Genomic DNA, 17187 nt, shown 5'->3' with positions numbered 1-17187 from the left:
TGCCTGACCTGCTGCGCTTTTCCAGCAACACATTTTCAGCTCTAGTAAGTGCAACAAGCAACACTGGAGAGTGCGCTGAAGAGAGGGGTGGGCACAGTATTCAGCATTGGTGCCTCACAAAGCCAGAGACTTGGGTTCAATCCCACCCTCGGGCAATTGTGTGGAGTTTGCACATTCTCCCCGCGTCTGCGTGGGTTTCCGTCAGGTGCTTTGGTTTCCACCCACAATACAAAGATCCACAAGCCTGACCACCCTGGCCGACCCATTGTCTCAGCATGCTCCTGCCCCACTGAACTCATCTCTACCTACCTCGACACTGTCCTATTCCCCCTAGTCCAGGAACTCCCCACATACGTTCGAGACACCACCCACGCCCTCCACCTCTTCCAAGACTTCCATTTCCCCGGTCCCCAACACCTCATCTTCACCATGGATATCCAATCCCTCTACACCTCCATTCGCCATGACCAGGGCCTCCAAGCCCTCCGTTTTTTCCTCTCCAGACATCCCCAACAGTAACCTTCCACCGACACTTTCATTCGTTTGGCCGAACTGGTCCTCACCCTTAACAATTTCTCCTTTGAATCCTCCCACTTCCTCCAGACCAAAGGGGAAGCCATGGGCACACGTATGGGCCCCAGCTATGCCTGTCTCTTTGTTGGCTACGTAGAGCAGTTGATCTTCCGTAATTACACCGGCACCACTCCCCACCTCTTCCTCCGCTACATTGATGACTGCTTTGGCACCATCTCGTGCTCCCGCGAGAAGGTTGAGCAATTCATCAACTTCACCAACACATTCCACCCTGACCTTAAATTTACCTGGACCATCTCTGACACCTCGCTCCCCTTCCTGGACCTCTCCATCTCCATTAATGACGACCGACTTGACACTGACATTTTTTACAAACGCACCAATTCCCACAGCTACCTGGATTACACCTCTTCCAACCCTACCTCTTGCAAAAATGCCATCCCATATTCCCAATTCCTCCGTCAGATCTGCTCCCAGGAGGACCAGTTCCACCACAGAACACACCGGATGGCCTCCTTCTTTAGAGACCGCAATTACCCTTCCCAGGTGGTTAAAGATGCCCTCCAACGCATCTCATGCACATCCCGCACCTCCGCCCTCAGACCCCACCCCACCCCTCCAACCGTAACAAGGACTGAATGCCCCTGGTGCTCACCTTCCACCCTACCAACCTTCGCATAAACAAATCATCCGTCGACATTTCTGCCACCTCCAAACAGACCCCACCACCAGGGATATATTTCCCTCCCCACCCCTTTCCACCTTCCGCAAAGACCGTTCCCTCCGTGACTACTTTGTCAGGTCCACGCCCCCCCTACAACCCACCTTCCCATCCTGGCACTTTCTCCTGCCACCACAGGAACTGTAACACCTGCACCCACACCTCCTCCCTCACCTCTATCCAAGGCCCTAAAGGAGCCTTCCACATCCATCAAAGTTTTACTTGCACATCCACTAATATCATTTATTGTATCCATTGCTCCCGATGCGGTCTCCTCTACATTGGGGAAATTAGGCGCCTCCTAGCAGAGCGCTTTAGGGAACATCTCCGGGACACCCGCACCAATCAACCACATCGCCCCATGGCCCAACATTTCAACTCCCCCTCCCACTCTGCCAAGGACATGGAGGTCCTGGGCCTCCTTCACCACCACTCCCTCACCACCAGACGCCTGGAGGAAGAATGCCTCATCTTCCGCCTCAGAACACTTCAACCCCAGGGCATCAATGTGGACTTCAACAGTTTGCTCATTTCCCCTTCCACCACCTCACCCTAGTTCTAAACTTCCAGCTCAGCACTGTCCCCATAACTTGTCCGGACTTGTCCTACCTGCCTATCTCCTTTTCCACCTATCCACTCCACCCTCTCCTCCCTGACCTATCACCTTCATCCCCTCCCCCACTCACCCATTGTACTCTATGCTACTTTCTCCCCACACCACCCTCCACGAGCTTATCTCTCCACGCTTCAGGCTCACTGCCTTTATTCCTGATGAAGGGCTTTTGCCCGAAACGTTGATTTCGAAGCTCCTTGGATGCTGCCTGCACTGCTGTGCTCTTCCAGCACCACTAATCCAGAATCTGGTTTCCAGCATCTGCAGTCATTGTTTTTACCCTAAAGATGTGCAGGTTAGGGTGGATTGGCTATGCTAAATTGCATATCGTGTCAGGGGACATGTAGTTGAGAGGATTAACCACAGGAAATGTGGGATAACAGGGAAAAGCATGGGGGGGGGGGGGTGGGGGGGAAGAGGGTGAGTCTGTGTGGGGTGCTCTTTGGAGTGTCAGTATGCGCTTGTTGGCCGAAGTGAGGAGTGCAGATGCTGGAGATTAGAGTCAAGAGTGTGTTGCTGAAAAAGCACAGCAGGTCAGGCAGCATCTGAGGAGCAGGAGAATGGAAGTTTCGGGATGCACTTGTTGGGCCGAATGGCCCGTTTCCATACTGTAGGGATTCTGTTACGATTCACCAAGATGTTGCCTGGCCTGGAGCGCTCCAGCTATGAAAACAGATTGGATACACTAAGATTGAGGATTTGGTGGGACACCATGGACCAAAGGATCTTTTTGTTCCATATTTAAATAACTATGAAGACACACACACACACTCAGAATTACCGTTAAAAATCAAACAAAACCAGGGGTTATCGTCCAAGAGGTTTAATATGGAAACAATACCTTTCGGAGCGCCGCTCCTTCATCAGGTAACAGTGAGACAGGATCCAAATAAACCTGTTGTACTGTAACCTGGTGTGTGATTTTTTTTTAAACATTGTCCAACACCGGCTCCTCCACATTACAATTAGCATTCGCTGTACGGATCCTTCTGGAACACCCTCTGACAGGGACCGCATTACGGCTGCGCGGAAGCCTCGCTCCGCCCACCTGGCGGTGGGACTTGAACTACGGCTGCGCGGAGACTTCGCTGCGCCCACCCGGGGGGGTGGGGCTTGTGTTACGCATGCGCTCCACCTCGGCGGGAAATTTCCAACCGGTCGTTCGCGCGAAATTTCAAAAAGCTTTCGTCCGGTTGTGGGGACGTTTCACCGATTCCTGTTTTTAAAAAGAGGGGACTGAAAACCCGGAAAGATTTTTAATTCATGCTTTCGAGCAAATATTTAAGGGGGAAGGTGAAACGTCAGTACATCGATAAATTCCCGGATTTCGGGCGGAAAGGCTCCGCGTGCCGGAGTTTAACCGGGATTTAAAATGTCGGTGGCCGTGCAGCTGGCCGGTTACTCGCCCAGCTTTAAGAAGCCGTCGGAGACGCTGAGGCTGAGGAAGAAGCGGGCCCGCAGCTCTCCGCGGCTCGGCCTCCCCTCGGACCCACCGTCGCCCGCTGGCGAAGGGGAGCCGAGCCCCCGCGGCAAGCGGCAGCGGAGGGCGAGGAACCCGTTCGCCAACATCGGTAACACCGAGTGCCGGCCGGGGGCTGGAATCGGGATCGGGACCGGGACCGGCTGGCCTGAGGAGTCCGACAACCCGCTACACCGCTCACTCTCCGCCCGGGAGTGGAGAGCCCCGGCCGCCGCCGACAGAACCGAACCGGGGAGTAAACGGGATGCTCAGGTTTGAAATGTTGTCCGAGTTAGAAAGTGTGACATAGCAGAACGGGTGGAGTGACTGTTCTATTAAATATGAAACGTTTAAGTATGTTCCATTGCTCCGGATCTGCAATAATTCAATACTGTGGTCATTTTGGAAGCAAACTAATTAAACTTATTGCTGCTGCTTTATATAGTTATTCCTAGACTCTTGAGGATCTGCATGGTCCATTTGCTCCACTCTCTCACACCCACGTCTTTTTCTTAAAACAAGTATTACTTTCTGTTCGCTGTGAGGGGAGGAGTTTAAGTTTATTCAAACTGTTATAATTTGTTTTAACCAGTTCGACAGCGGGGATTGGCCGCTTGCGTTTTGGAGAATAGCTGAGTTGGGGTTTTGCGGAACCCGCAGAGGGCAATAGTGGCTCATTTAAGTAACCGATCCCGTTTCATACGAGAAAGAAATACACACTTTGCACTTACTTGTATAGCAACAGGAGGAAGACAGGTAACACCCGTGTAGAGTTGACACGGAAGCTTGATGAGCTTTCCTCCTTTTGACTGTAGTGTCAGCTCCAGTCTAATAAGGTTATCGACTTCACCGCAAGAGTTGTTGGCGATCACCAGGGCAGTGAAGGAAAAGACACTGTCAGCAGTGGTCGCTTGGCTGAAGATGTGTTTTGAGTCCATGTTCTCAATCTTTTAAGCTTTTTATCTCCCGGGTAGAATGATTTCTTGGATCTTGTCCTGTTCTGTGTGTTGCCATTTAATCTCTTCTCGCCGGGAAGAGTGGCAACCAAGATGTGCCTGAAACAAAACTCGTGTTGTTGATTTCTGCACTGACCACTACCAGCATTTCGAAGCCAAACATCAAGAGGGCTAGACATTTCCCAGGGCATGAAGTTTCAAAAGTGTTTGGATTTCTCAAAGCTGGAACAAGCACTCATTGAAGAATCAGATTTCCTGTGTACTCAACATGTGCACTCAGTTGTATTGAGGATAAGTGGGTGACCTTCAGGAGTGTACAGGACACTGCTGTGGAGGTCCTTACACGTTGTTTAAAAACAAATAGGTAATCCAGAATCTACTGAAGGCAATGTTGCCTGTGCAGGACAAGTCATCACTCTCCAGGCATCATGGCTACTAAACAGCTTGGAAAGCCGTATGACACTTTGAATCAAAAAGCAGATTTGCAGTCAAATGATAGAGGCTGGAAGTAATTTACAAAACTCTGAAACCTGGAGAAAGTGAGGACTGCAGATGCTGAAGATCAGAGTCGAGAACGCATTACTAGGAAAGCACAGCAAGCCAGACAGCATCGGAGGAGCTTGAGAATCGACATTTCTGGCATAAACCCTTCATCAGGAATGAGGCTTGTGTGGTGGGGCTGAGAGATACATAGGTGGGGTGGGGTAAGATAGCTGAAAAAGCGATGGGTGGATGAGCATGAGGACGAAAGTGATCAGTCAGAGGTGGGAGTGATGGACATATCCAGAGGGTGGTGCTGAGTTGGAAGCTTGGGACTGGGATGATATGGGGTGAGGGAAGTGAAGTTCTTGAAATCCACATTTACCTCATGTGGTTGCAGGGTCCCAAGGTGGAATATGAGACGTTCTTCCTCCAGGTGTTGGGTGGTAATGGTTTGGCAGTGGAGGAGGCCCAGGGCCTGCATGTCCTTGACTGAATGGGAGGGGGAATTGAAGTGTTCAGCCACGGGCGGTGGGTGCGGGTGTCCCTGCAATGTTCTCTGAAACAATCCGCAAGAAGGCGTCCTGTCTCCCCGATGTAGAGGAGACCACACCGGGTGTAACGGATGCAATAGATGACATTGGTAGAGGTCCAGGTAAGTTTTTGACAGATGTGGAAGGATCCCTTGGGGCCTTGGACGGAGGTGAGGGGAGTGGTGTGGGCACAGGTCACTTCCTGCGGTGATGGGAAAGGTGACAGGAGTAGGGTGTGGGCTGGTGGGGGGAAGCGTGGACCTGACGAGGGAGTTGCGGAGGGAATGATCTTTCCAGAATGCAGGTAGAGGTGGGGAGGGAAATATATCTTTGGTGGGATCCATTTGAGGGTGGTGGAGGATAATGTGATGTATGCAAAGGTTGGTGGGGTGGAAGGGAAGGGGAGGGTTCTGTCCTTGTTGCGTTGGGAGGGGTGGGGTTCAAGGGTGGTGGTGCTGAAGTGGAGGAGATGTGCTGGAGGGCATTGTTAACCACATGGGAAGGGAAGTTGCGATCATGGAAGAAGGAGGCCACCTGGGACTTTGAGGTGGAATTAGAAGCACTGAAACCTGTCTACTTGGTGTATCATCTAGACGTTGAAGACATCATCTTCACTCACTTTTTTAAAAAGCCCACATTCGAGAGAGATGAATACGTTCCGTAAACCAATGATCCAATTAACCTTCAATGAAGAAGCAGTCAATGGGTTTTTGCTGGTTGATGACCTTCCCACACTATTTAGAAGTGACACTCAAACTGCTGTCCAGAGACAAAGTTGATGCAATCTTAGTTGAGTCAATGCTTAATCAAGATTGCTGAACTCTTGCCATAATGTGGGCACAAGTAACTTTCTTGCCAGGATACAAAGATGCCTTTTTCACCTATGTAAGGGGAAAGAAATTCTCAAATCTTGGGACAACCATAGCATGATGTTTACAATGAAATCTGACAACTTCAAAGGAAATGCCAAGAACAGGAGATCGACTTCTATTGAACACGTACTGACCTGACCCAGGACTCTAGTATTGTCAGCCAGAAGGATCTTTGGAATGTAATGGAGGCATTCAACTGCCTTGAGAAATTGCTCTCAATAGTTTTTGATAGTTCCATAATGGCATGTTCTTTGTATGATGGTGACTCTTGTGATCCATTTCAAGTTACTGTTTGAGGTAAGCAGGCTGCATTGTTAGTACCAGTCTTCATTTTTCTCACTCCAAGATCCTGCATGCTACTCAGTTCAGCTGTTCTGCTAGATTGGAAATACTTTGTCAGTACCAAAATATTGGATGATAGAATCAATCATTGCCAAGCAAAAGCAAGTTTGGCATTCAACAGACTCTCCTGATAGCTTTGGAGAAAGCATGAGCTTGTCCCAAAGCAAGCATCAAGCTATGAGTGACTCTTGCATCATTTTTCTCTACATTTGTAACTAAGGAATAATTTTGTCTCCTCAAGGTAGCTAGATGCCTTCACATTTTTGATGCTTTAATCTATCTGCAACACAAGGCACCAGCATAAAATCTCTAACAAAGTTTCTTAACAAAATCTTGCCAGATACCTAAATTGCATGCATATCCAGAGCTCCGTTTACTGGATTGGTGATTAGTTTCTGTATACAAAAGGTAGTGTTCTAGAGCCAGCTGAGGATGACTGGGCGGCACGGTGGCACAGTGGTTAGCACTGCTGCCTCTTAGCGCCAGAGACCCGGGTTCAATTCCCGCCTCAGTCGACTGACTGTGTGGAGTTTGCACGTTCTCCCCGTGTCTGCGTGGGTTTCCTCCGGGTGCTCCGGTTTCCTCCCACAGTCCAAAGATGTGCAGGTCAGGTGAATTGGCCATGCTAAATTGCCCATAGTGTTAGGTAAGGGGTAGATGTAGGGGTATGGGTGGGTTACGCTTCGGCGGGGCGGTGTGGACTTGTTGGGCCGAAGGGCCTGTTTCCACACTGTAAGTAATCTAATCTAATCTATAACGTGCCAGAGGGCATCCCAAATTCATTTAAAAACCTTCTTTTAAAAAATCTTAAATTGGATCCCACTGCATGAGGTAACATTGAATCATGGAAATATCTCCATAAAGAAATCTCTCTTCCTCTTCAAGGAATCCCAACGTTTATGAAGAACAGAGTCCAGTGTCTTCAGGGCAAGTAAGCACCTCACATAGCCAGTGGCTTCACACAGACCTTCCATGGATCAACATTTAATCTAAAATCACAAAATGACATTGAACTAAATAGTAACATTGTTCTTGTTGCTGAACACTTTTTTGTCAAAACAACAATGAGCGAATCTGTCATTATGATGGAGATCAAAATACAACTGAAGAATTGAGGGAACTTTTGATATGTTGCAGTTAAAAGCTTACAACACCATTGCTACGTGATATTTTAAAATTTTCCAATTGCATTCCTAAATTTGATTCTACTGGAATTTCAGACTTTCTTTATTTATCTGAAAAATACCCATGGAGGATTATTTCAATTTACTATGTAAAGTCTGCACCCACGTATACACCGAAACCAAGTAGTGAGCATTGTGCTAAAAGAGAGCCAATCCAGTATTTTTCAAATGAAGCGAGTTGTACAACCAGGCTAAATATTATTGCCAAAATTATTCGATCTGCGCACACAACAAATATTCAGTTAGATGTACTTCCCAGGGCAAAAATAGAGTCAAAAACACTACTTGTGACATACTTATGATACCACTATTTGTGGAAGATATTTGTTGAAAAAGCTTCATTAGATGTTAGACCAATTAAATTTTCATTTGAAATCTGATTTAAGTGTGAGGACCAAAAAGACTAAGATTATAAGCAATACTTTAGAAGAAACTAAATAAAGATTGAAATGGACGGTGTCACACAATAACAAGTAGATATCTACTTAAGGCAAATTTATAGTGCATGTTTGATGTGGTGCAGAAATTAGAAGGATCAAAGTACCCAGGTGTAATTTCGTGAATCAAGTTCATGTCAGCTGTTAACAAAAATCAAGGTTATAAGTGGGGGAAATCTCAAGGACATTCTGTCCACTTTTCTGAATTCCTCAAACCTGGGCAATAAGTGAAGATTGTGGTGCAAGAAAATTTATGGTCCTTGCAATGAGCGTGCTAAGATAATTGTTGTGAAAAACCCGAAAAAACTGTAAAGACATATTTGAAACCATAAAAGTAAAGATAACTCCACAATGACATGTTATGGAGAAAGTATTAGTATTTTGATCAGCTGAAAATCTGCAGAATTCTTCAAATGGATGAAGTGGATAGCAGCAGAAAAAGGGTTGATCTATGTAGTTAGATGACATAGCAAAATGGTTGCAGATCAGCTGCAATGAATGAGAATGGTGTAAGACAATCCAACAGCACTCTGACAGCAGATCTCCTGGTAAGAATAGACCAATTGTATGTTATCCTAAAGTATACATTAACTCATTTATCACAAATTTTGATATTGTATTCTCTTTTGGCTTAAAAAGGTGCCCCCTATAAAAGATGAAGATTCTGTGTGGGAAGGTGAAGAATTAATTTCTCAACAGTCAGCTCCTGAACTAATTAAGGTTAAGACTTTATTTATCATTGCAATATGCATTGTCTGTTTACTGAAAAGCTCATGGTGCAGTATTTTGAGTTTTACACATTGTGGGCCTCATGCAGCCTGTAAGAAAATTAGAGAGGATGCTGTTCAGGAGTATGATGGAATAATCCCACTCGTCTGAAGAAGAGTAGCTCCAATAGACTTAAGCTGACACCATCTGGAACAAAACCGCCCTCTTTATTGATACCATGCCACAAATATTTGGTGTCTCCACCATTGACATGCAATAGCAGCAGTGTACACCATCTACAACAGACACAACACTTTCTATGACTGCTATCATCTAGGAGGACATGGGAGCAGATACATGAAAATTCAATAACTTTACCTCTCCCTGATGCATAATTGTTCTCTATAGGCTAGCCTCTAGCTCATAAACTAAGTAAAAGCTGCTGAAGCATCAAGTAAAACCCTAGATCATAATTGTATCAGGAGCTCCAAAATACTACAGCTTTGATCCATCTCCTGAATTTATATATTAGTAAGACATAAGCACAGAAAAAACTTTACCATATAGAGACTTACCTGTTTGCTCCTTACGCTGTAGTAGAGCAAGAACCAATTTCACTCAGTTACAAGGAATGTACCTCAGTCTCTGCCAGTTTCAACACCTTCACTTTGTCCAGTCCTCTTGGTGATGCTAATTGACCACCACTGCTGTGACCTCTACCACCAAGAAGGATAAGGGCAGCAGATGCAAACCACATTCAATTTTTATCCAAGTCACGTCATCTTAACTTGGATCCACATATCTTTTTTTTTCTGACTGAGTTAAAATTTTGAAACTTTTTCCCTCATAACGCTGTGGGAGTAATTATCATTTGGACTACAATTCAAGAAGGCAGCACCCAGCATCTTCTCAACAGCAGTTAGGGATTGACAATAAACACTGGCAAAACCAACGTCCTGGGAATGCTTGTGGTAACTTTCAGTCATTTACATTCATGTCACCGAAGGGGACCATTTGCCCATCAAGTTCGTGTTAGCTGTTTGCCCAGCAGTGCAGTCAGTCCCATTCTATACCTATAGCCAGGGAGATTACTTTCCTTCAAGCACCAAACTAATTTCCTTTTGAGACTGTTTAACTGTTTTCACTTTCAGTATTAATGTGGGTAGTGCATACCAGATCATTCATTTTCTGCATTCAAAATACATTTCCTTCTCATTCCTCACCTTCGTCTTGTGTCCCCTGCTCAGCCTTGAATCTTGTCTTGCCTTGACCTTTTACTATCCACTGAGGAGCCACTTTCCTGGTCTACCATATCCCAAACAGTCATACTCTTGCAAGTGCCAAGAGATGTTCCCTTAATCCTCTTTGCCTTCCTTCTCTCTCCTTTTCACCCCTTCTGTTGCTGTGCATTCTTCAGAACTTTGCTATTATGTCTGTATTGCCCCTTGAAACAATTTGCATTAGAAACTTTAGCTAAACAGAAAAGTAAAAGTAAACAACTCCAAGATAGTTGATAGCAGTCCACTGATCTTGGAGGATTAATGGGAGACTGGCACAGCATGTGTTTATCTAAGTAAACTTGCCTTGGTAGCCTTTTTTTTTAAAAGAATTCCCACAGTGCGAAAATAGGCCATTCGGTCCAACAGGTCCACACCAACCCTCCAAAGAGCATCTGACCCATTTCCATTCCCCGACTCTATCCTGTAACTCTGCATTTTCCATGGCTAATGTGCCTAACCTGATGAAGGGCTTTTGCCTGAAACGTCAATTTTCCTGCTCCTCTGATGCAGCCTGACCTGCTGTGCCTTTCCAGCACTACTCTAATCTTGACTCTAATCTCCAGCATCTGTGGTCCTCACTTTATGCCTAATGCGCCTAACCTACACATACCCAATCCACCTAACTTACACATCTTTGGACTTTGGACATTTTGGTCCCTTTTACTAACCGCAATCTTAAGGAACTCTTTTCCCCCAGGCTTCCTCTATCGTCTGTGATCCACTTGAAGAAGGAGATGGCTGACAAGGACTGCTCGTTTTCTCCAAGCACTCTATTAATATACTTTTATTGTTGTGGTTGTGTTCGCCGAGCTGGGAATTTGTGTTGCAGACGTTTCGTCCCCTGTCTAGGTGACATCCTCCGAGCAAAACCAATGTAGTGTACAAAATCCCATGCAAGGACTGCACAAAACACTACATAAGACAAACAGGAAGACAGCTAACGATCCGCATCCATGAACACCAACTAGCCACGAAACGACATGACCAGCTATCCTTAGTAGCCACACACTCAGATGACAAGCAACATGAGTTTGACTGAGACAACACTACTATTATAGGACAAGCCAAACGGAGAACAGCCAGGGAATTCCTAGAGGCATGGCACTCATCCACAGATTCAATCAATAAGCACATCGACCTGGACCCAATATACCGACCACTGCAACGGACAGCTGGAACTGACAACCAGAAGCGGCAGAGACAAACCACTATAAAAGCCAGAGGAAACATCACAGAAGTGCTTCACGGAGGCTCCCAAGCACTGAGGATGTCACCTAGACACAGGAGGAAACGTCTGCAACACAAATTCCAAGCTCGGCGAACAGAACCATAACAACAACAACAAGCACCCGAGCTACAAATCTTCTCCCAAACTTTGAATATGCTTTTATGTCTAGAGGTTGGTAGTTTCCCTATCTCAATTACACCATCTCATCGACACAGAGTGGCACAAAGTTGGTTTTTGTTGTGCCCTTGTGCCAGAGTTTGCTTGCTAGCATTAGAAGCAATATATGGCATTAAGCTTGGGAAGCTCTTGTGGTGCAGTAGTAATGTCCCTACCTCTTAAACCAGGAGGCCCTGTTTCAAAACCCACCTGCTTCAGCGATATGTAATAACGTAAAGTCATAGAGATGTACAGCACAGAAACAGACCCTTCGGTCCAACTCGTCCATGCCGACCAGATATCCCAACCCAATCTAGTCCCACCTGCCAGTACCTGGCCCATATCCCTCCAAACCCTTCCTATTCGTATACCAATCCAAATGCCTTTTAAATGTTGCAATTGTACCAGCCTCTACCACTTCCTCTGGCAGCTCATTCCATACACGTACCATCCTCTGTGTGAAAAGTTGCCCATTCAGTCTCTCTTATATCTTTCCCATCTCATGCTAAACCTTTGCCCTCTAGTTCTAGGCTCCCCCCAACCCCAGCAAAAAGACCCTCTGAAGAGTAACCCACCCAGTCTCATTTCCCTCTGACTAATGCACCTAATACTATGGGCAATTTAGCGTGCCCAATTCACCTAAACTGCACATCTTTAGTCTGTGGGAGGAAACCAGAGCACCCAGAGGAAATCCACGCAGACACCAGGAGAATGTGCAAACTCCACACAGACAGTCACCCAAGGCTGGAATTGAATCCCCAAGAGAATCAAGTAGTGTGTGTGCCTGAGGAGACCATGGTATTACACTCCAGTAAGAAATCGAGCGAGACTGAGTTCAAGAAGCTGGTATTTACCCTGAAGTTAAAGCACTAATGCATTTAGTTTACATTTTCTTTTTTTTTGATGTATTGGGGAAAGATGCCATCTGGAAGAAAAAGCGAAGCATCTAGTGAAAACACAGGGCATTATCCAAAAGAAGGCAATAACACCTGAATCAGCCGAAGCAAGAAGCCTTTGTGTGACGATATAATTACAATTATTACAGGAAGAGACCATTCAACCCATTGTCTTCACCAGCTCTTCAAACATGTACCTGTGCCAATCTCCTGCTTTATCTTCATACCTCAGCACACTACTTATAGTCAACTAATCATCCAATACCCTCTTGAATGCCTTGCTTGAACCTGTCTTCATCACATTTCCAGCCAGTGCATTCAATATCCAAACTACTCACTGGGGGGAAGAAATATATTTTGCATCACCTTTTCTCTTGCAAGTCACTTTAAATCTATTCCCTCTCATTGGGTTACTTTTATGACCAGAACAGCATCTCCCCTATCTACTCTATCCAGCACACTTATGATTTTGAAACTTCTATCGAATCTCCTCTCAGTCACCTCTCCAAGGAGAACAGTCCCAACTCCTTCAGTCTATCCTTTATAATTGAAGTTTCTCATTCCTGAGGCCATTCTTGTAAATTGCTACTCCAATCCCTCCAATGCTTTCGCATCTTTCCTATAATGTGGCACCCATGATTGTACACAATACTCCCTAGGTGAGGTCTAACACTGTTTGCTTAATTAATTATCGCTAGCTCTTCACTGGAGTTTGGGTATCAACACAAATGTTGCCAGGATAAAGGGATGGTGAAAATATGATTTCTTTTGTGTTTGTCGTGAAAGTGTTCCTGCCTTATTTTTAAGGCAACCAACAATGGTTAGGCCAGCTTTTATTCCAGATATTTTTATTGAATTCAAATTTCACCATCTGCCATGATGAGCTTTGAGCCCATATCTCCACAGTATCAGTCTAGCTTCTGGATTCCCAGTCCAATGATACTATGACTATACTGCTGCCTCCCCTTGGAGAGGTGCAGACTTGGAAACAAATTTGGCACAAACTTGGAAACTCACTGGAGATTCTGTGTGCCTCTGGATGACACTGTTCATTAAGCCATCTGAACTGCTCCCCATTAAACTGTTGATAACTGTTCAGTGTGATTCTTGATATCCACTGAGAATCTCTAGGATACTTTTTTAAATGAGTAGTATAATGCAATGGATTCTGCTATTACCAAAGCCAACTGCTGCAGCTCAAAAACTTGATCACACCTGTTATAAATAGCTTGAAGTATTATGTATTAGAAAAAAAATTAATATCAAAAGTACAAAAGGACATTGAAAAATGGAGTTTTATATTTCTCACACTAGCTTTTATTCAAAGTTTGACTGTAATAGGTTTTGTTCATATTTCTTATTTTGTTTTCCCAGAACTTGCAAAGTACCGATGCATTTTCTGAACACACATCTTTGCCTAAAGAGTTTCCTGCAGATTGGAGTGTCAAGACGTGGGTACTTTTCAAATCTCCTCATCCTTTTACTTGGACAGGTCATCTCAAAGCATCAGAGGAAGCCAAAGGGTTAATACAGCACTGTCGTTCCTCAGTGATTGATTTCCCTCTGCATATAGAGGTATCAAATGAATTGTTTCTAATAAAATTGTCAAACGGTGAAAACTACAATCAAAGGAAATTTGAATTTTAAATTCACTTCATTCTGAATTTAGATTGTGATAAGACTTGACCCAAATTCCGATTCAAGCTGATGGTGTTGATTTTTCTTTCTACTGCACTTTATGTGCAAAGTAACTAATTTATTAACACCAGGCAAAATTAATTTTGATGAATGTGATACACAAAGAGACCAAGTTCAAGCATTAGTTGCATCTTGTAGGGTGCTTAAAATTTTGAAAGATGTAAAACCTGATGGGTCAGATATTATCACCTAGTAGGATCTGGCAGGGATTCCCAACACTAAATGGAACTAGGAAATGGGTGATGGAAATTTGTCAATTAATGGATAATTGGGCAAGAACTGGAGGGGTTTATGTATGCCTCTATATATAGTAAGAGTTCATATTTTTCTTTCTTTTTCTGCTTTAAGCTGAAATGGAGTTTGGGCTGTTATATAGCAAAAATATCAGGAAAGGTTTTGCAACTTGGAAAATCTAGTGCTGCGTATTTTGACTGTGCCAGACATTGTTGCTTTTTGAAACATTGGGGGAAAGAATTTGATACTGAGCGGTGCTAAAAGCAGTGAAGTAAGGAAATTCTGAGAGATGATATAGCTCAGATTGAGCTGAAGAGTGTTGCAGAACAAAGTGCCAAAAGCATTAAAATCTTGTAAATTGAAAGCATCCCTTCCTTTCGTTCTTGCTCTTGTGTCTCTCACTCACACCAGTTCCCCACTATCCACTCTGGATGAAACCTGCTTGGGAAAGCTTCAACTTAAACATAACATCCCTTTCATGACGTCATGCTGAACCTGCTTGATCATGTTATGATTTTCCAAAGGCGCTGCTACCATTCCTTCCAGCAACAGATATTAAGTTAATCAGTTTTTGCCTCCCTTTTTTGAATACAAATGTCATATTGGCAGGTTTCTAATCCTTCGGTAATTCTCCAGAATCAAAAGAATTTGGGAAAATTGCAACCAATGCATCCACTATCTCTGTAGCTATTTCATTTAAAATCTTAGAATGCAAGCCATCAGGGCCAGAGGAATTGTTCAGGTGGGAACCAGACAGTTTAAGTACACTCTTCAAAGTTGCTTGGTATGGATTACAAATTTGCAGCTTCTAAAGGAATTGTAGAAAGTAGCAAGGAACGGAATACTCTCTCAACCATATGGTACACAGCTATAACAATCAAACTGTTGCAATTGACCTTTTGTCTGATGATCAAAATGAGGCCCCAAAATTGGGTACTAAAGTCAAATGTTTACCAGAAAGGTCCAGTCTATGGAAAAATGTGAATGTTATAAGTAGAGTGGGAAGGTCACTAGGAAATAGAATAACCCCGGTTGGAAATGTATGATGAAGAGCAAGCGGTTTAGCCCATTGATTGCAGGAGAATGAAGTTTTTTTAAATAGGTAAAGAATAGTTTAAACTTGGACAATGGTTGTAGAAGTGAAGATGTCCCAAGAAAGAGTTCAGCCACCAAGAGACACTTTTTCTATGCACATTCATTTATGTGATTGGGCTACCTGTCCCTTATCTGACACCCAGAATGAGATCAGACTGTTCAAAGGAATCGTATTAATAGGTAAGGAAGATCAATGTTCTAGAAAGTGGTAAAGGCGAGACAGTGAATGGAGCTTAGCAATATCTAGGAATATCGTACACAGCAGAAATGCCACCAGCAGCAGAAGTCCGTGTCATCAGATCATATTAGTGGCTGCGACAAATATAGAAGACCAGCAAATAAAAGTTGCAAAACAGCAAGTGTTACAAAGCTGAAGCAAAGTTGGGGTGTACACCAAGGTGCTAGATAGGGGGCAGGTAACCCTATTGCATAGATGGATATGCATGGAAAACATATCTCGGTGGGACTTAAAAGGCTGAAGCAAGGCTAATGGCACAAGGTTTGAAGAAAAACTGAAGGACCAAGACGTAACTGATGATTTACCTCCGAAGTAAAGCAATTTTGAAGATCAAGATCCGCTCAAAAACAACATGCTTCTTTGCCCTCAGAAATGCTGAACACCGTGTGAATGATAATTGTTGATCTTTAGCTTGGGAAGCTAAAAAGATAAGATCAGTAAAAAGTGCTTTGCCAACAGAAACTTCTACTATGCTGTGGCAGAAATATAACATTTTTCTTAGAAATAATAGAAGACATTTTAAAAAGGAATTCAATAGTTACGAACAATGAGTATTACATCAATACAGTATGGGTCCGCAGATCCTTGAAAGTGGCAACATAGGTGAATAAGGTGGTCAAGGAGATATACAGTAGAACGTCCAATATAAAAGTTGGCAAGTTGTGTTACAGCTGTACAAAACTTTAGTTCGGCTACGTTTTGAATATTGCATATAGTTCTGGTCACCACAGTACCAGAAGGGCATGGGTGCTTTGGAGAGGGTTCAGAGAAAGTTTACGAGGATGATGCTTTGCCTGGAGGGTTTTAATTATGAGGTGAGGTTGGATAAAGTCTGATTGTTTTCACTGGAAAGATGGAAGTTGAGGGGCAACCTGATAGAGGTTTCAAAATGAAATTAACCACTGGCAAGAAAGGATTTATAGGATCTGTCATTATGCTCATTAAAACGTGGATGGATGAAAAGAGGTAATAAAATTGCTCTGGATATTCAGAGACTTTTACCCAGCCTGGAAAGTTCATTTACAAGAGGCTGTGTTCCCTACCTAATTGCCCAAGTTGAAATTCAAAGGGGCTGACTTCCAGCAGTGTATTGCTTCTTTATAATTTTCCTCCTTTGACTGCCTCATTAAGCTGATTTTTGTTTTTTTTATTATAATCTATTTTTGCAATCAACCTAAACAGATATGTCACTACACACCTCTGAAGCAGGTGGAACTTGACCCGGGTGTCTCGGTTCAGAAGAGCTCCTCTTTAAAGTACAATGTACAAGCACTACCCATCAAGGGCAGGTGAACCCAGCACTTTAGATATTTTAAATAAAATTGTTCAGAGATATTGCTACACACCTCAGAAGCAAATGTCAGTTGACCGTGGGTTTCCTGGGACATTACCAATGTGCCACAGGAACTCTTCTATAACTTATATGGAGAAATAGAGAGAAACACTGGCCCACTAAATTGTTAATGATGTAAATAGTACCTAAACGTACTGAATCTCCTCCACCACCATCCCCCACCCAAGCC

General features: G+C 44.1%; 1 protein-coding gene across 2 annotated transcripts in view; it reads left to right on the top strand.

Annotated features, from left to right (window-relative positions):
* Positions 1–2999: 2999 nt before the first annotated feature.
* The window catches only part of LOC140486428 (protein downstream neighbor of son homolog), a 37113-nt gene continuing 22925 nt past the window's right edge, over positions 3000–17187 (top strand). The window contains exons 1-3 of one of the 2 annotated variants that reach the window (XM_072585544.1): positions 3001–3600; positions 8771–8851; positions 13774–13974. In XM_072585544.1, the coding sequence (XP_072441645.1) occupies positions 3241–3600; positions 8771–8851; positions 13774–13974 (642 nt within the window). In that variant the 5' untranslated portion in view covers positions 3001–3240. Of the gene's footprint in view, positions 3601–8770; positions 8852–13773; positions 13975–17187 lie in introns of both variants that reach the window. The other variant, XM_072585545.1, reaches the window with a different exon arrangement.

Source organism: Chiloscyllium punctatum, chromosome 15 (genome assembly GCF_047496795.1).
Source record: "Chiloscyllium punctatum isolate Juve2018m chromosome 15, sChiPun1.3, whole genome shotgun sequence".
Lineage (NCBI taxonomy): Eukaryota > Metazoa > Chordata > Chondrichthyes > Orectolobiformes > Hemiscylliidae > Chiloscyllium > Chiloscyllium punctatum.
Note: the sequence above shows the minus strand (reverse complement) of the source record. Positions and strands in the feature narration are given on the sequence as shown.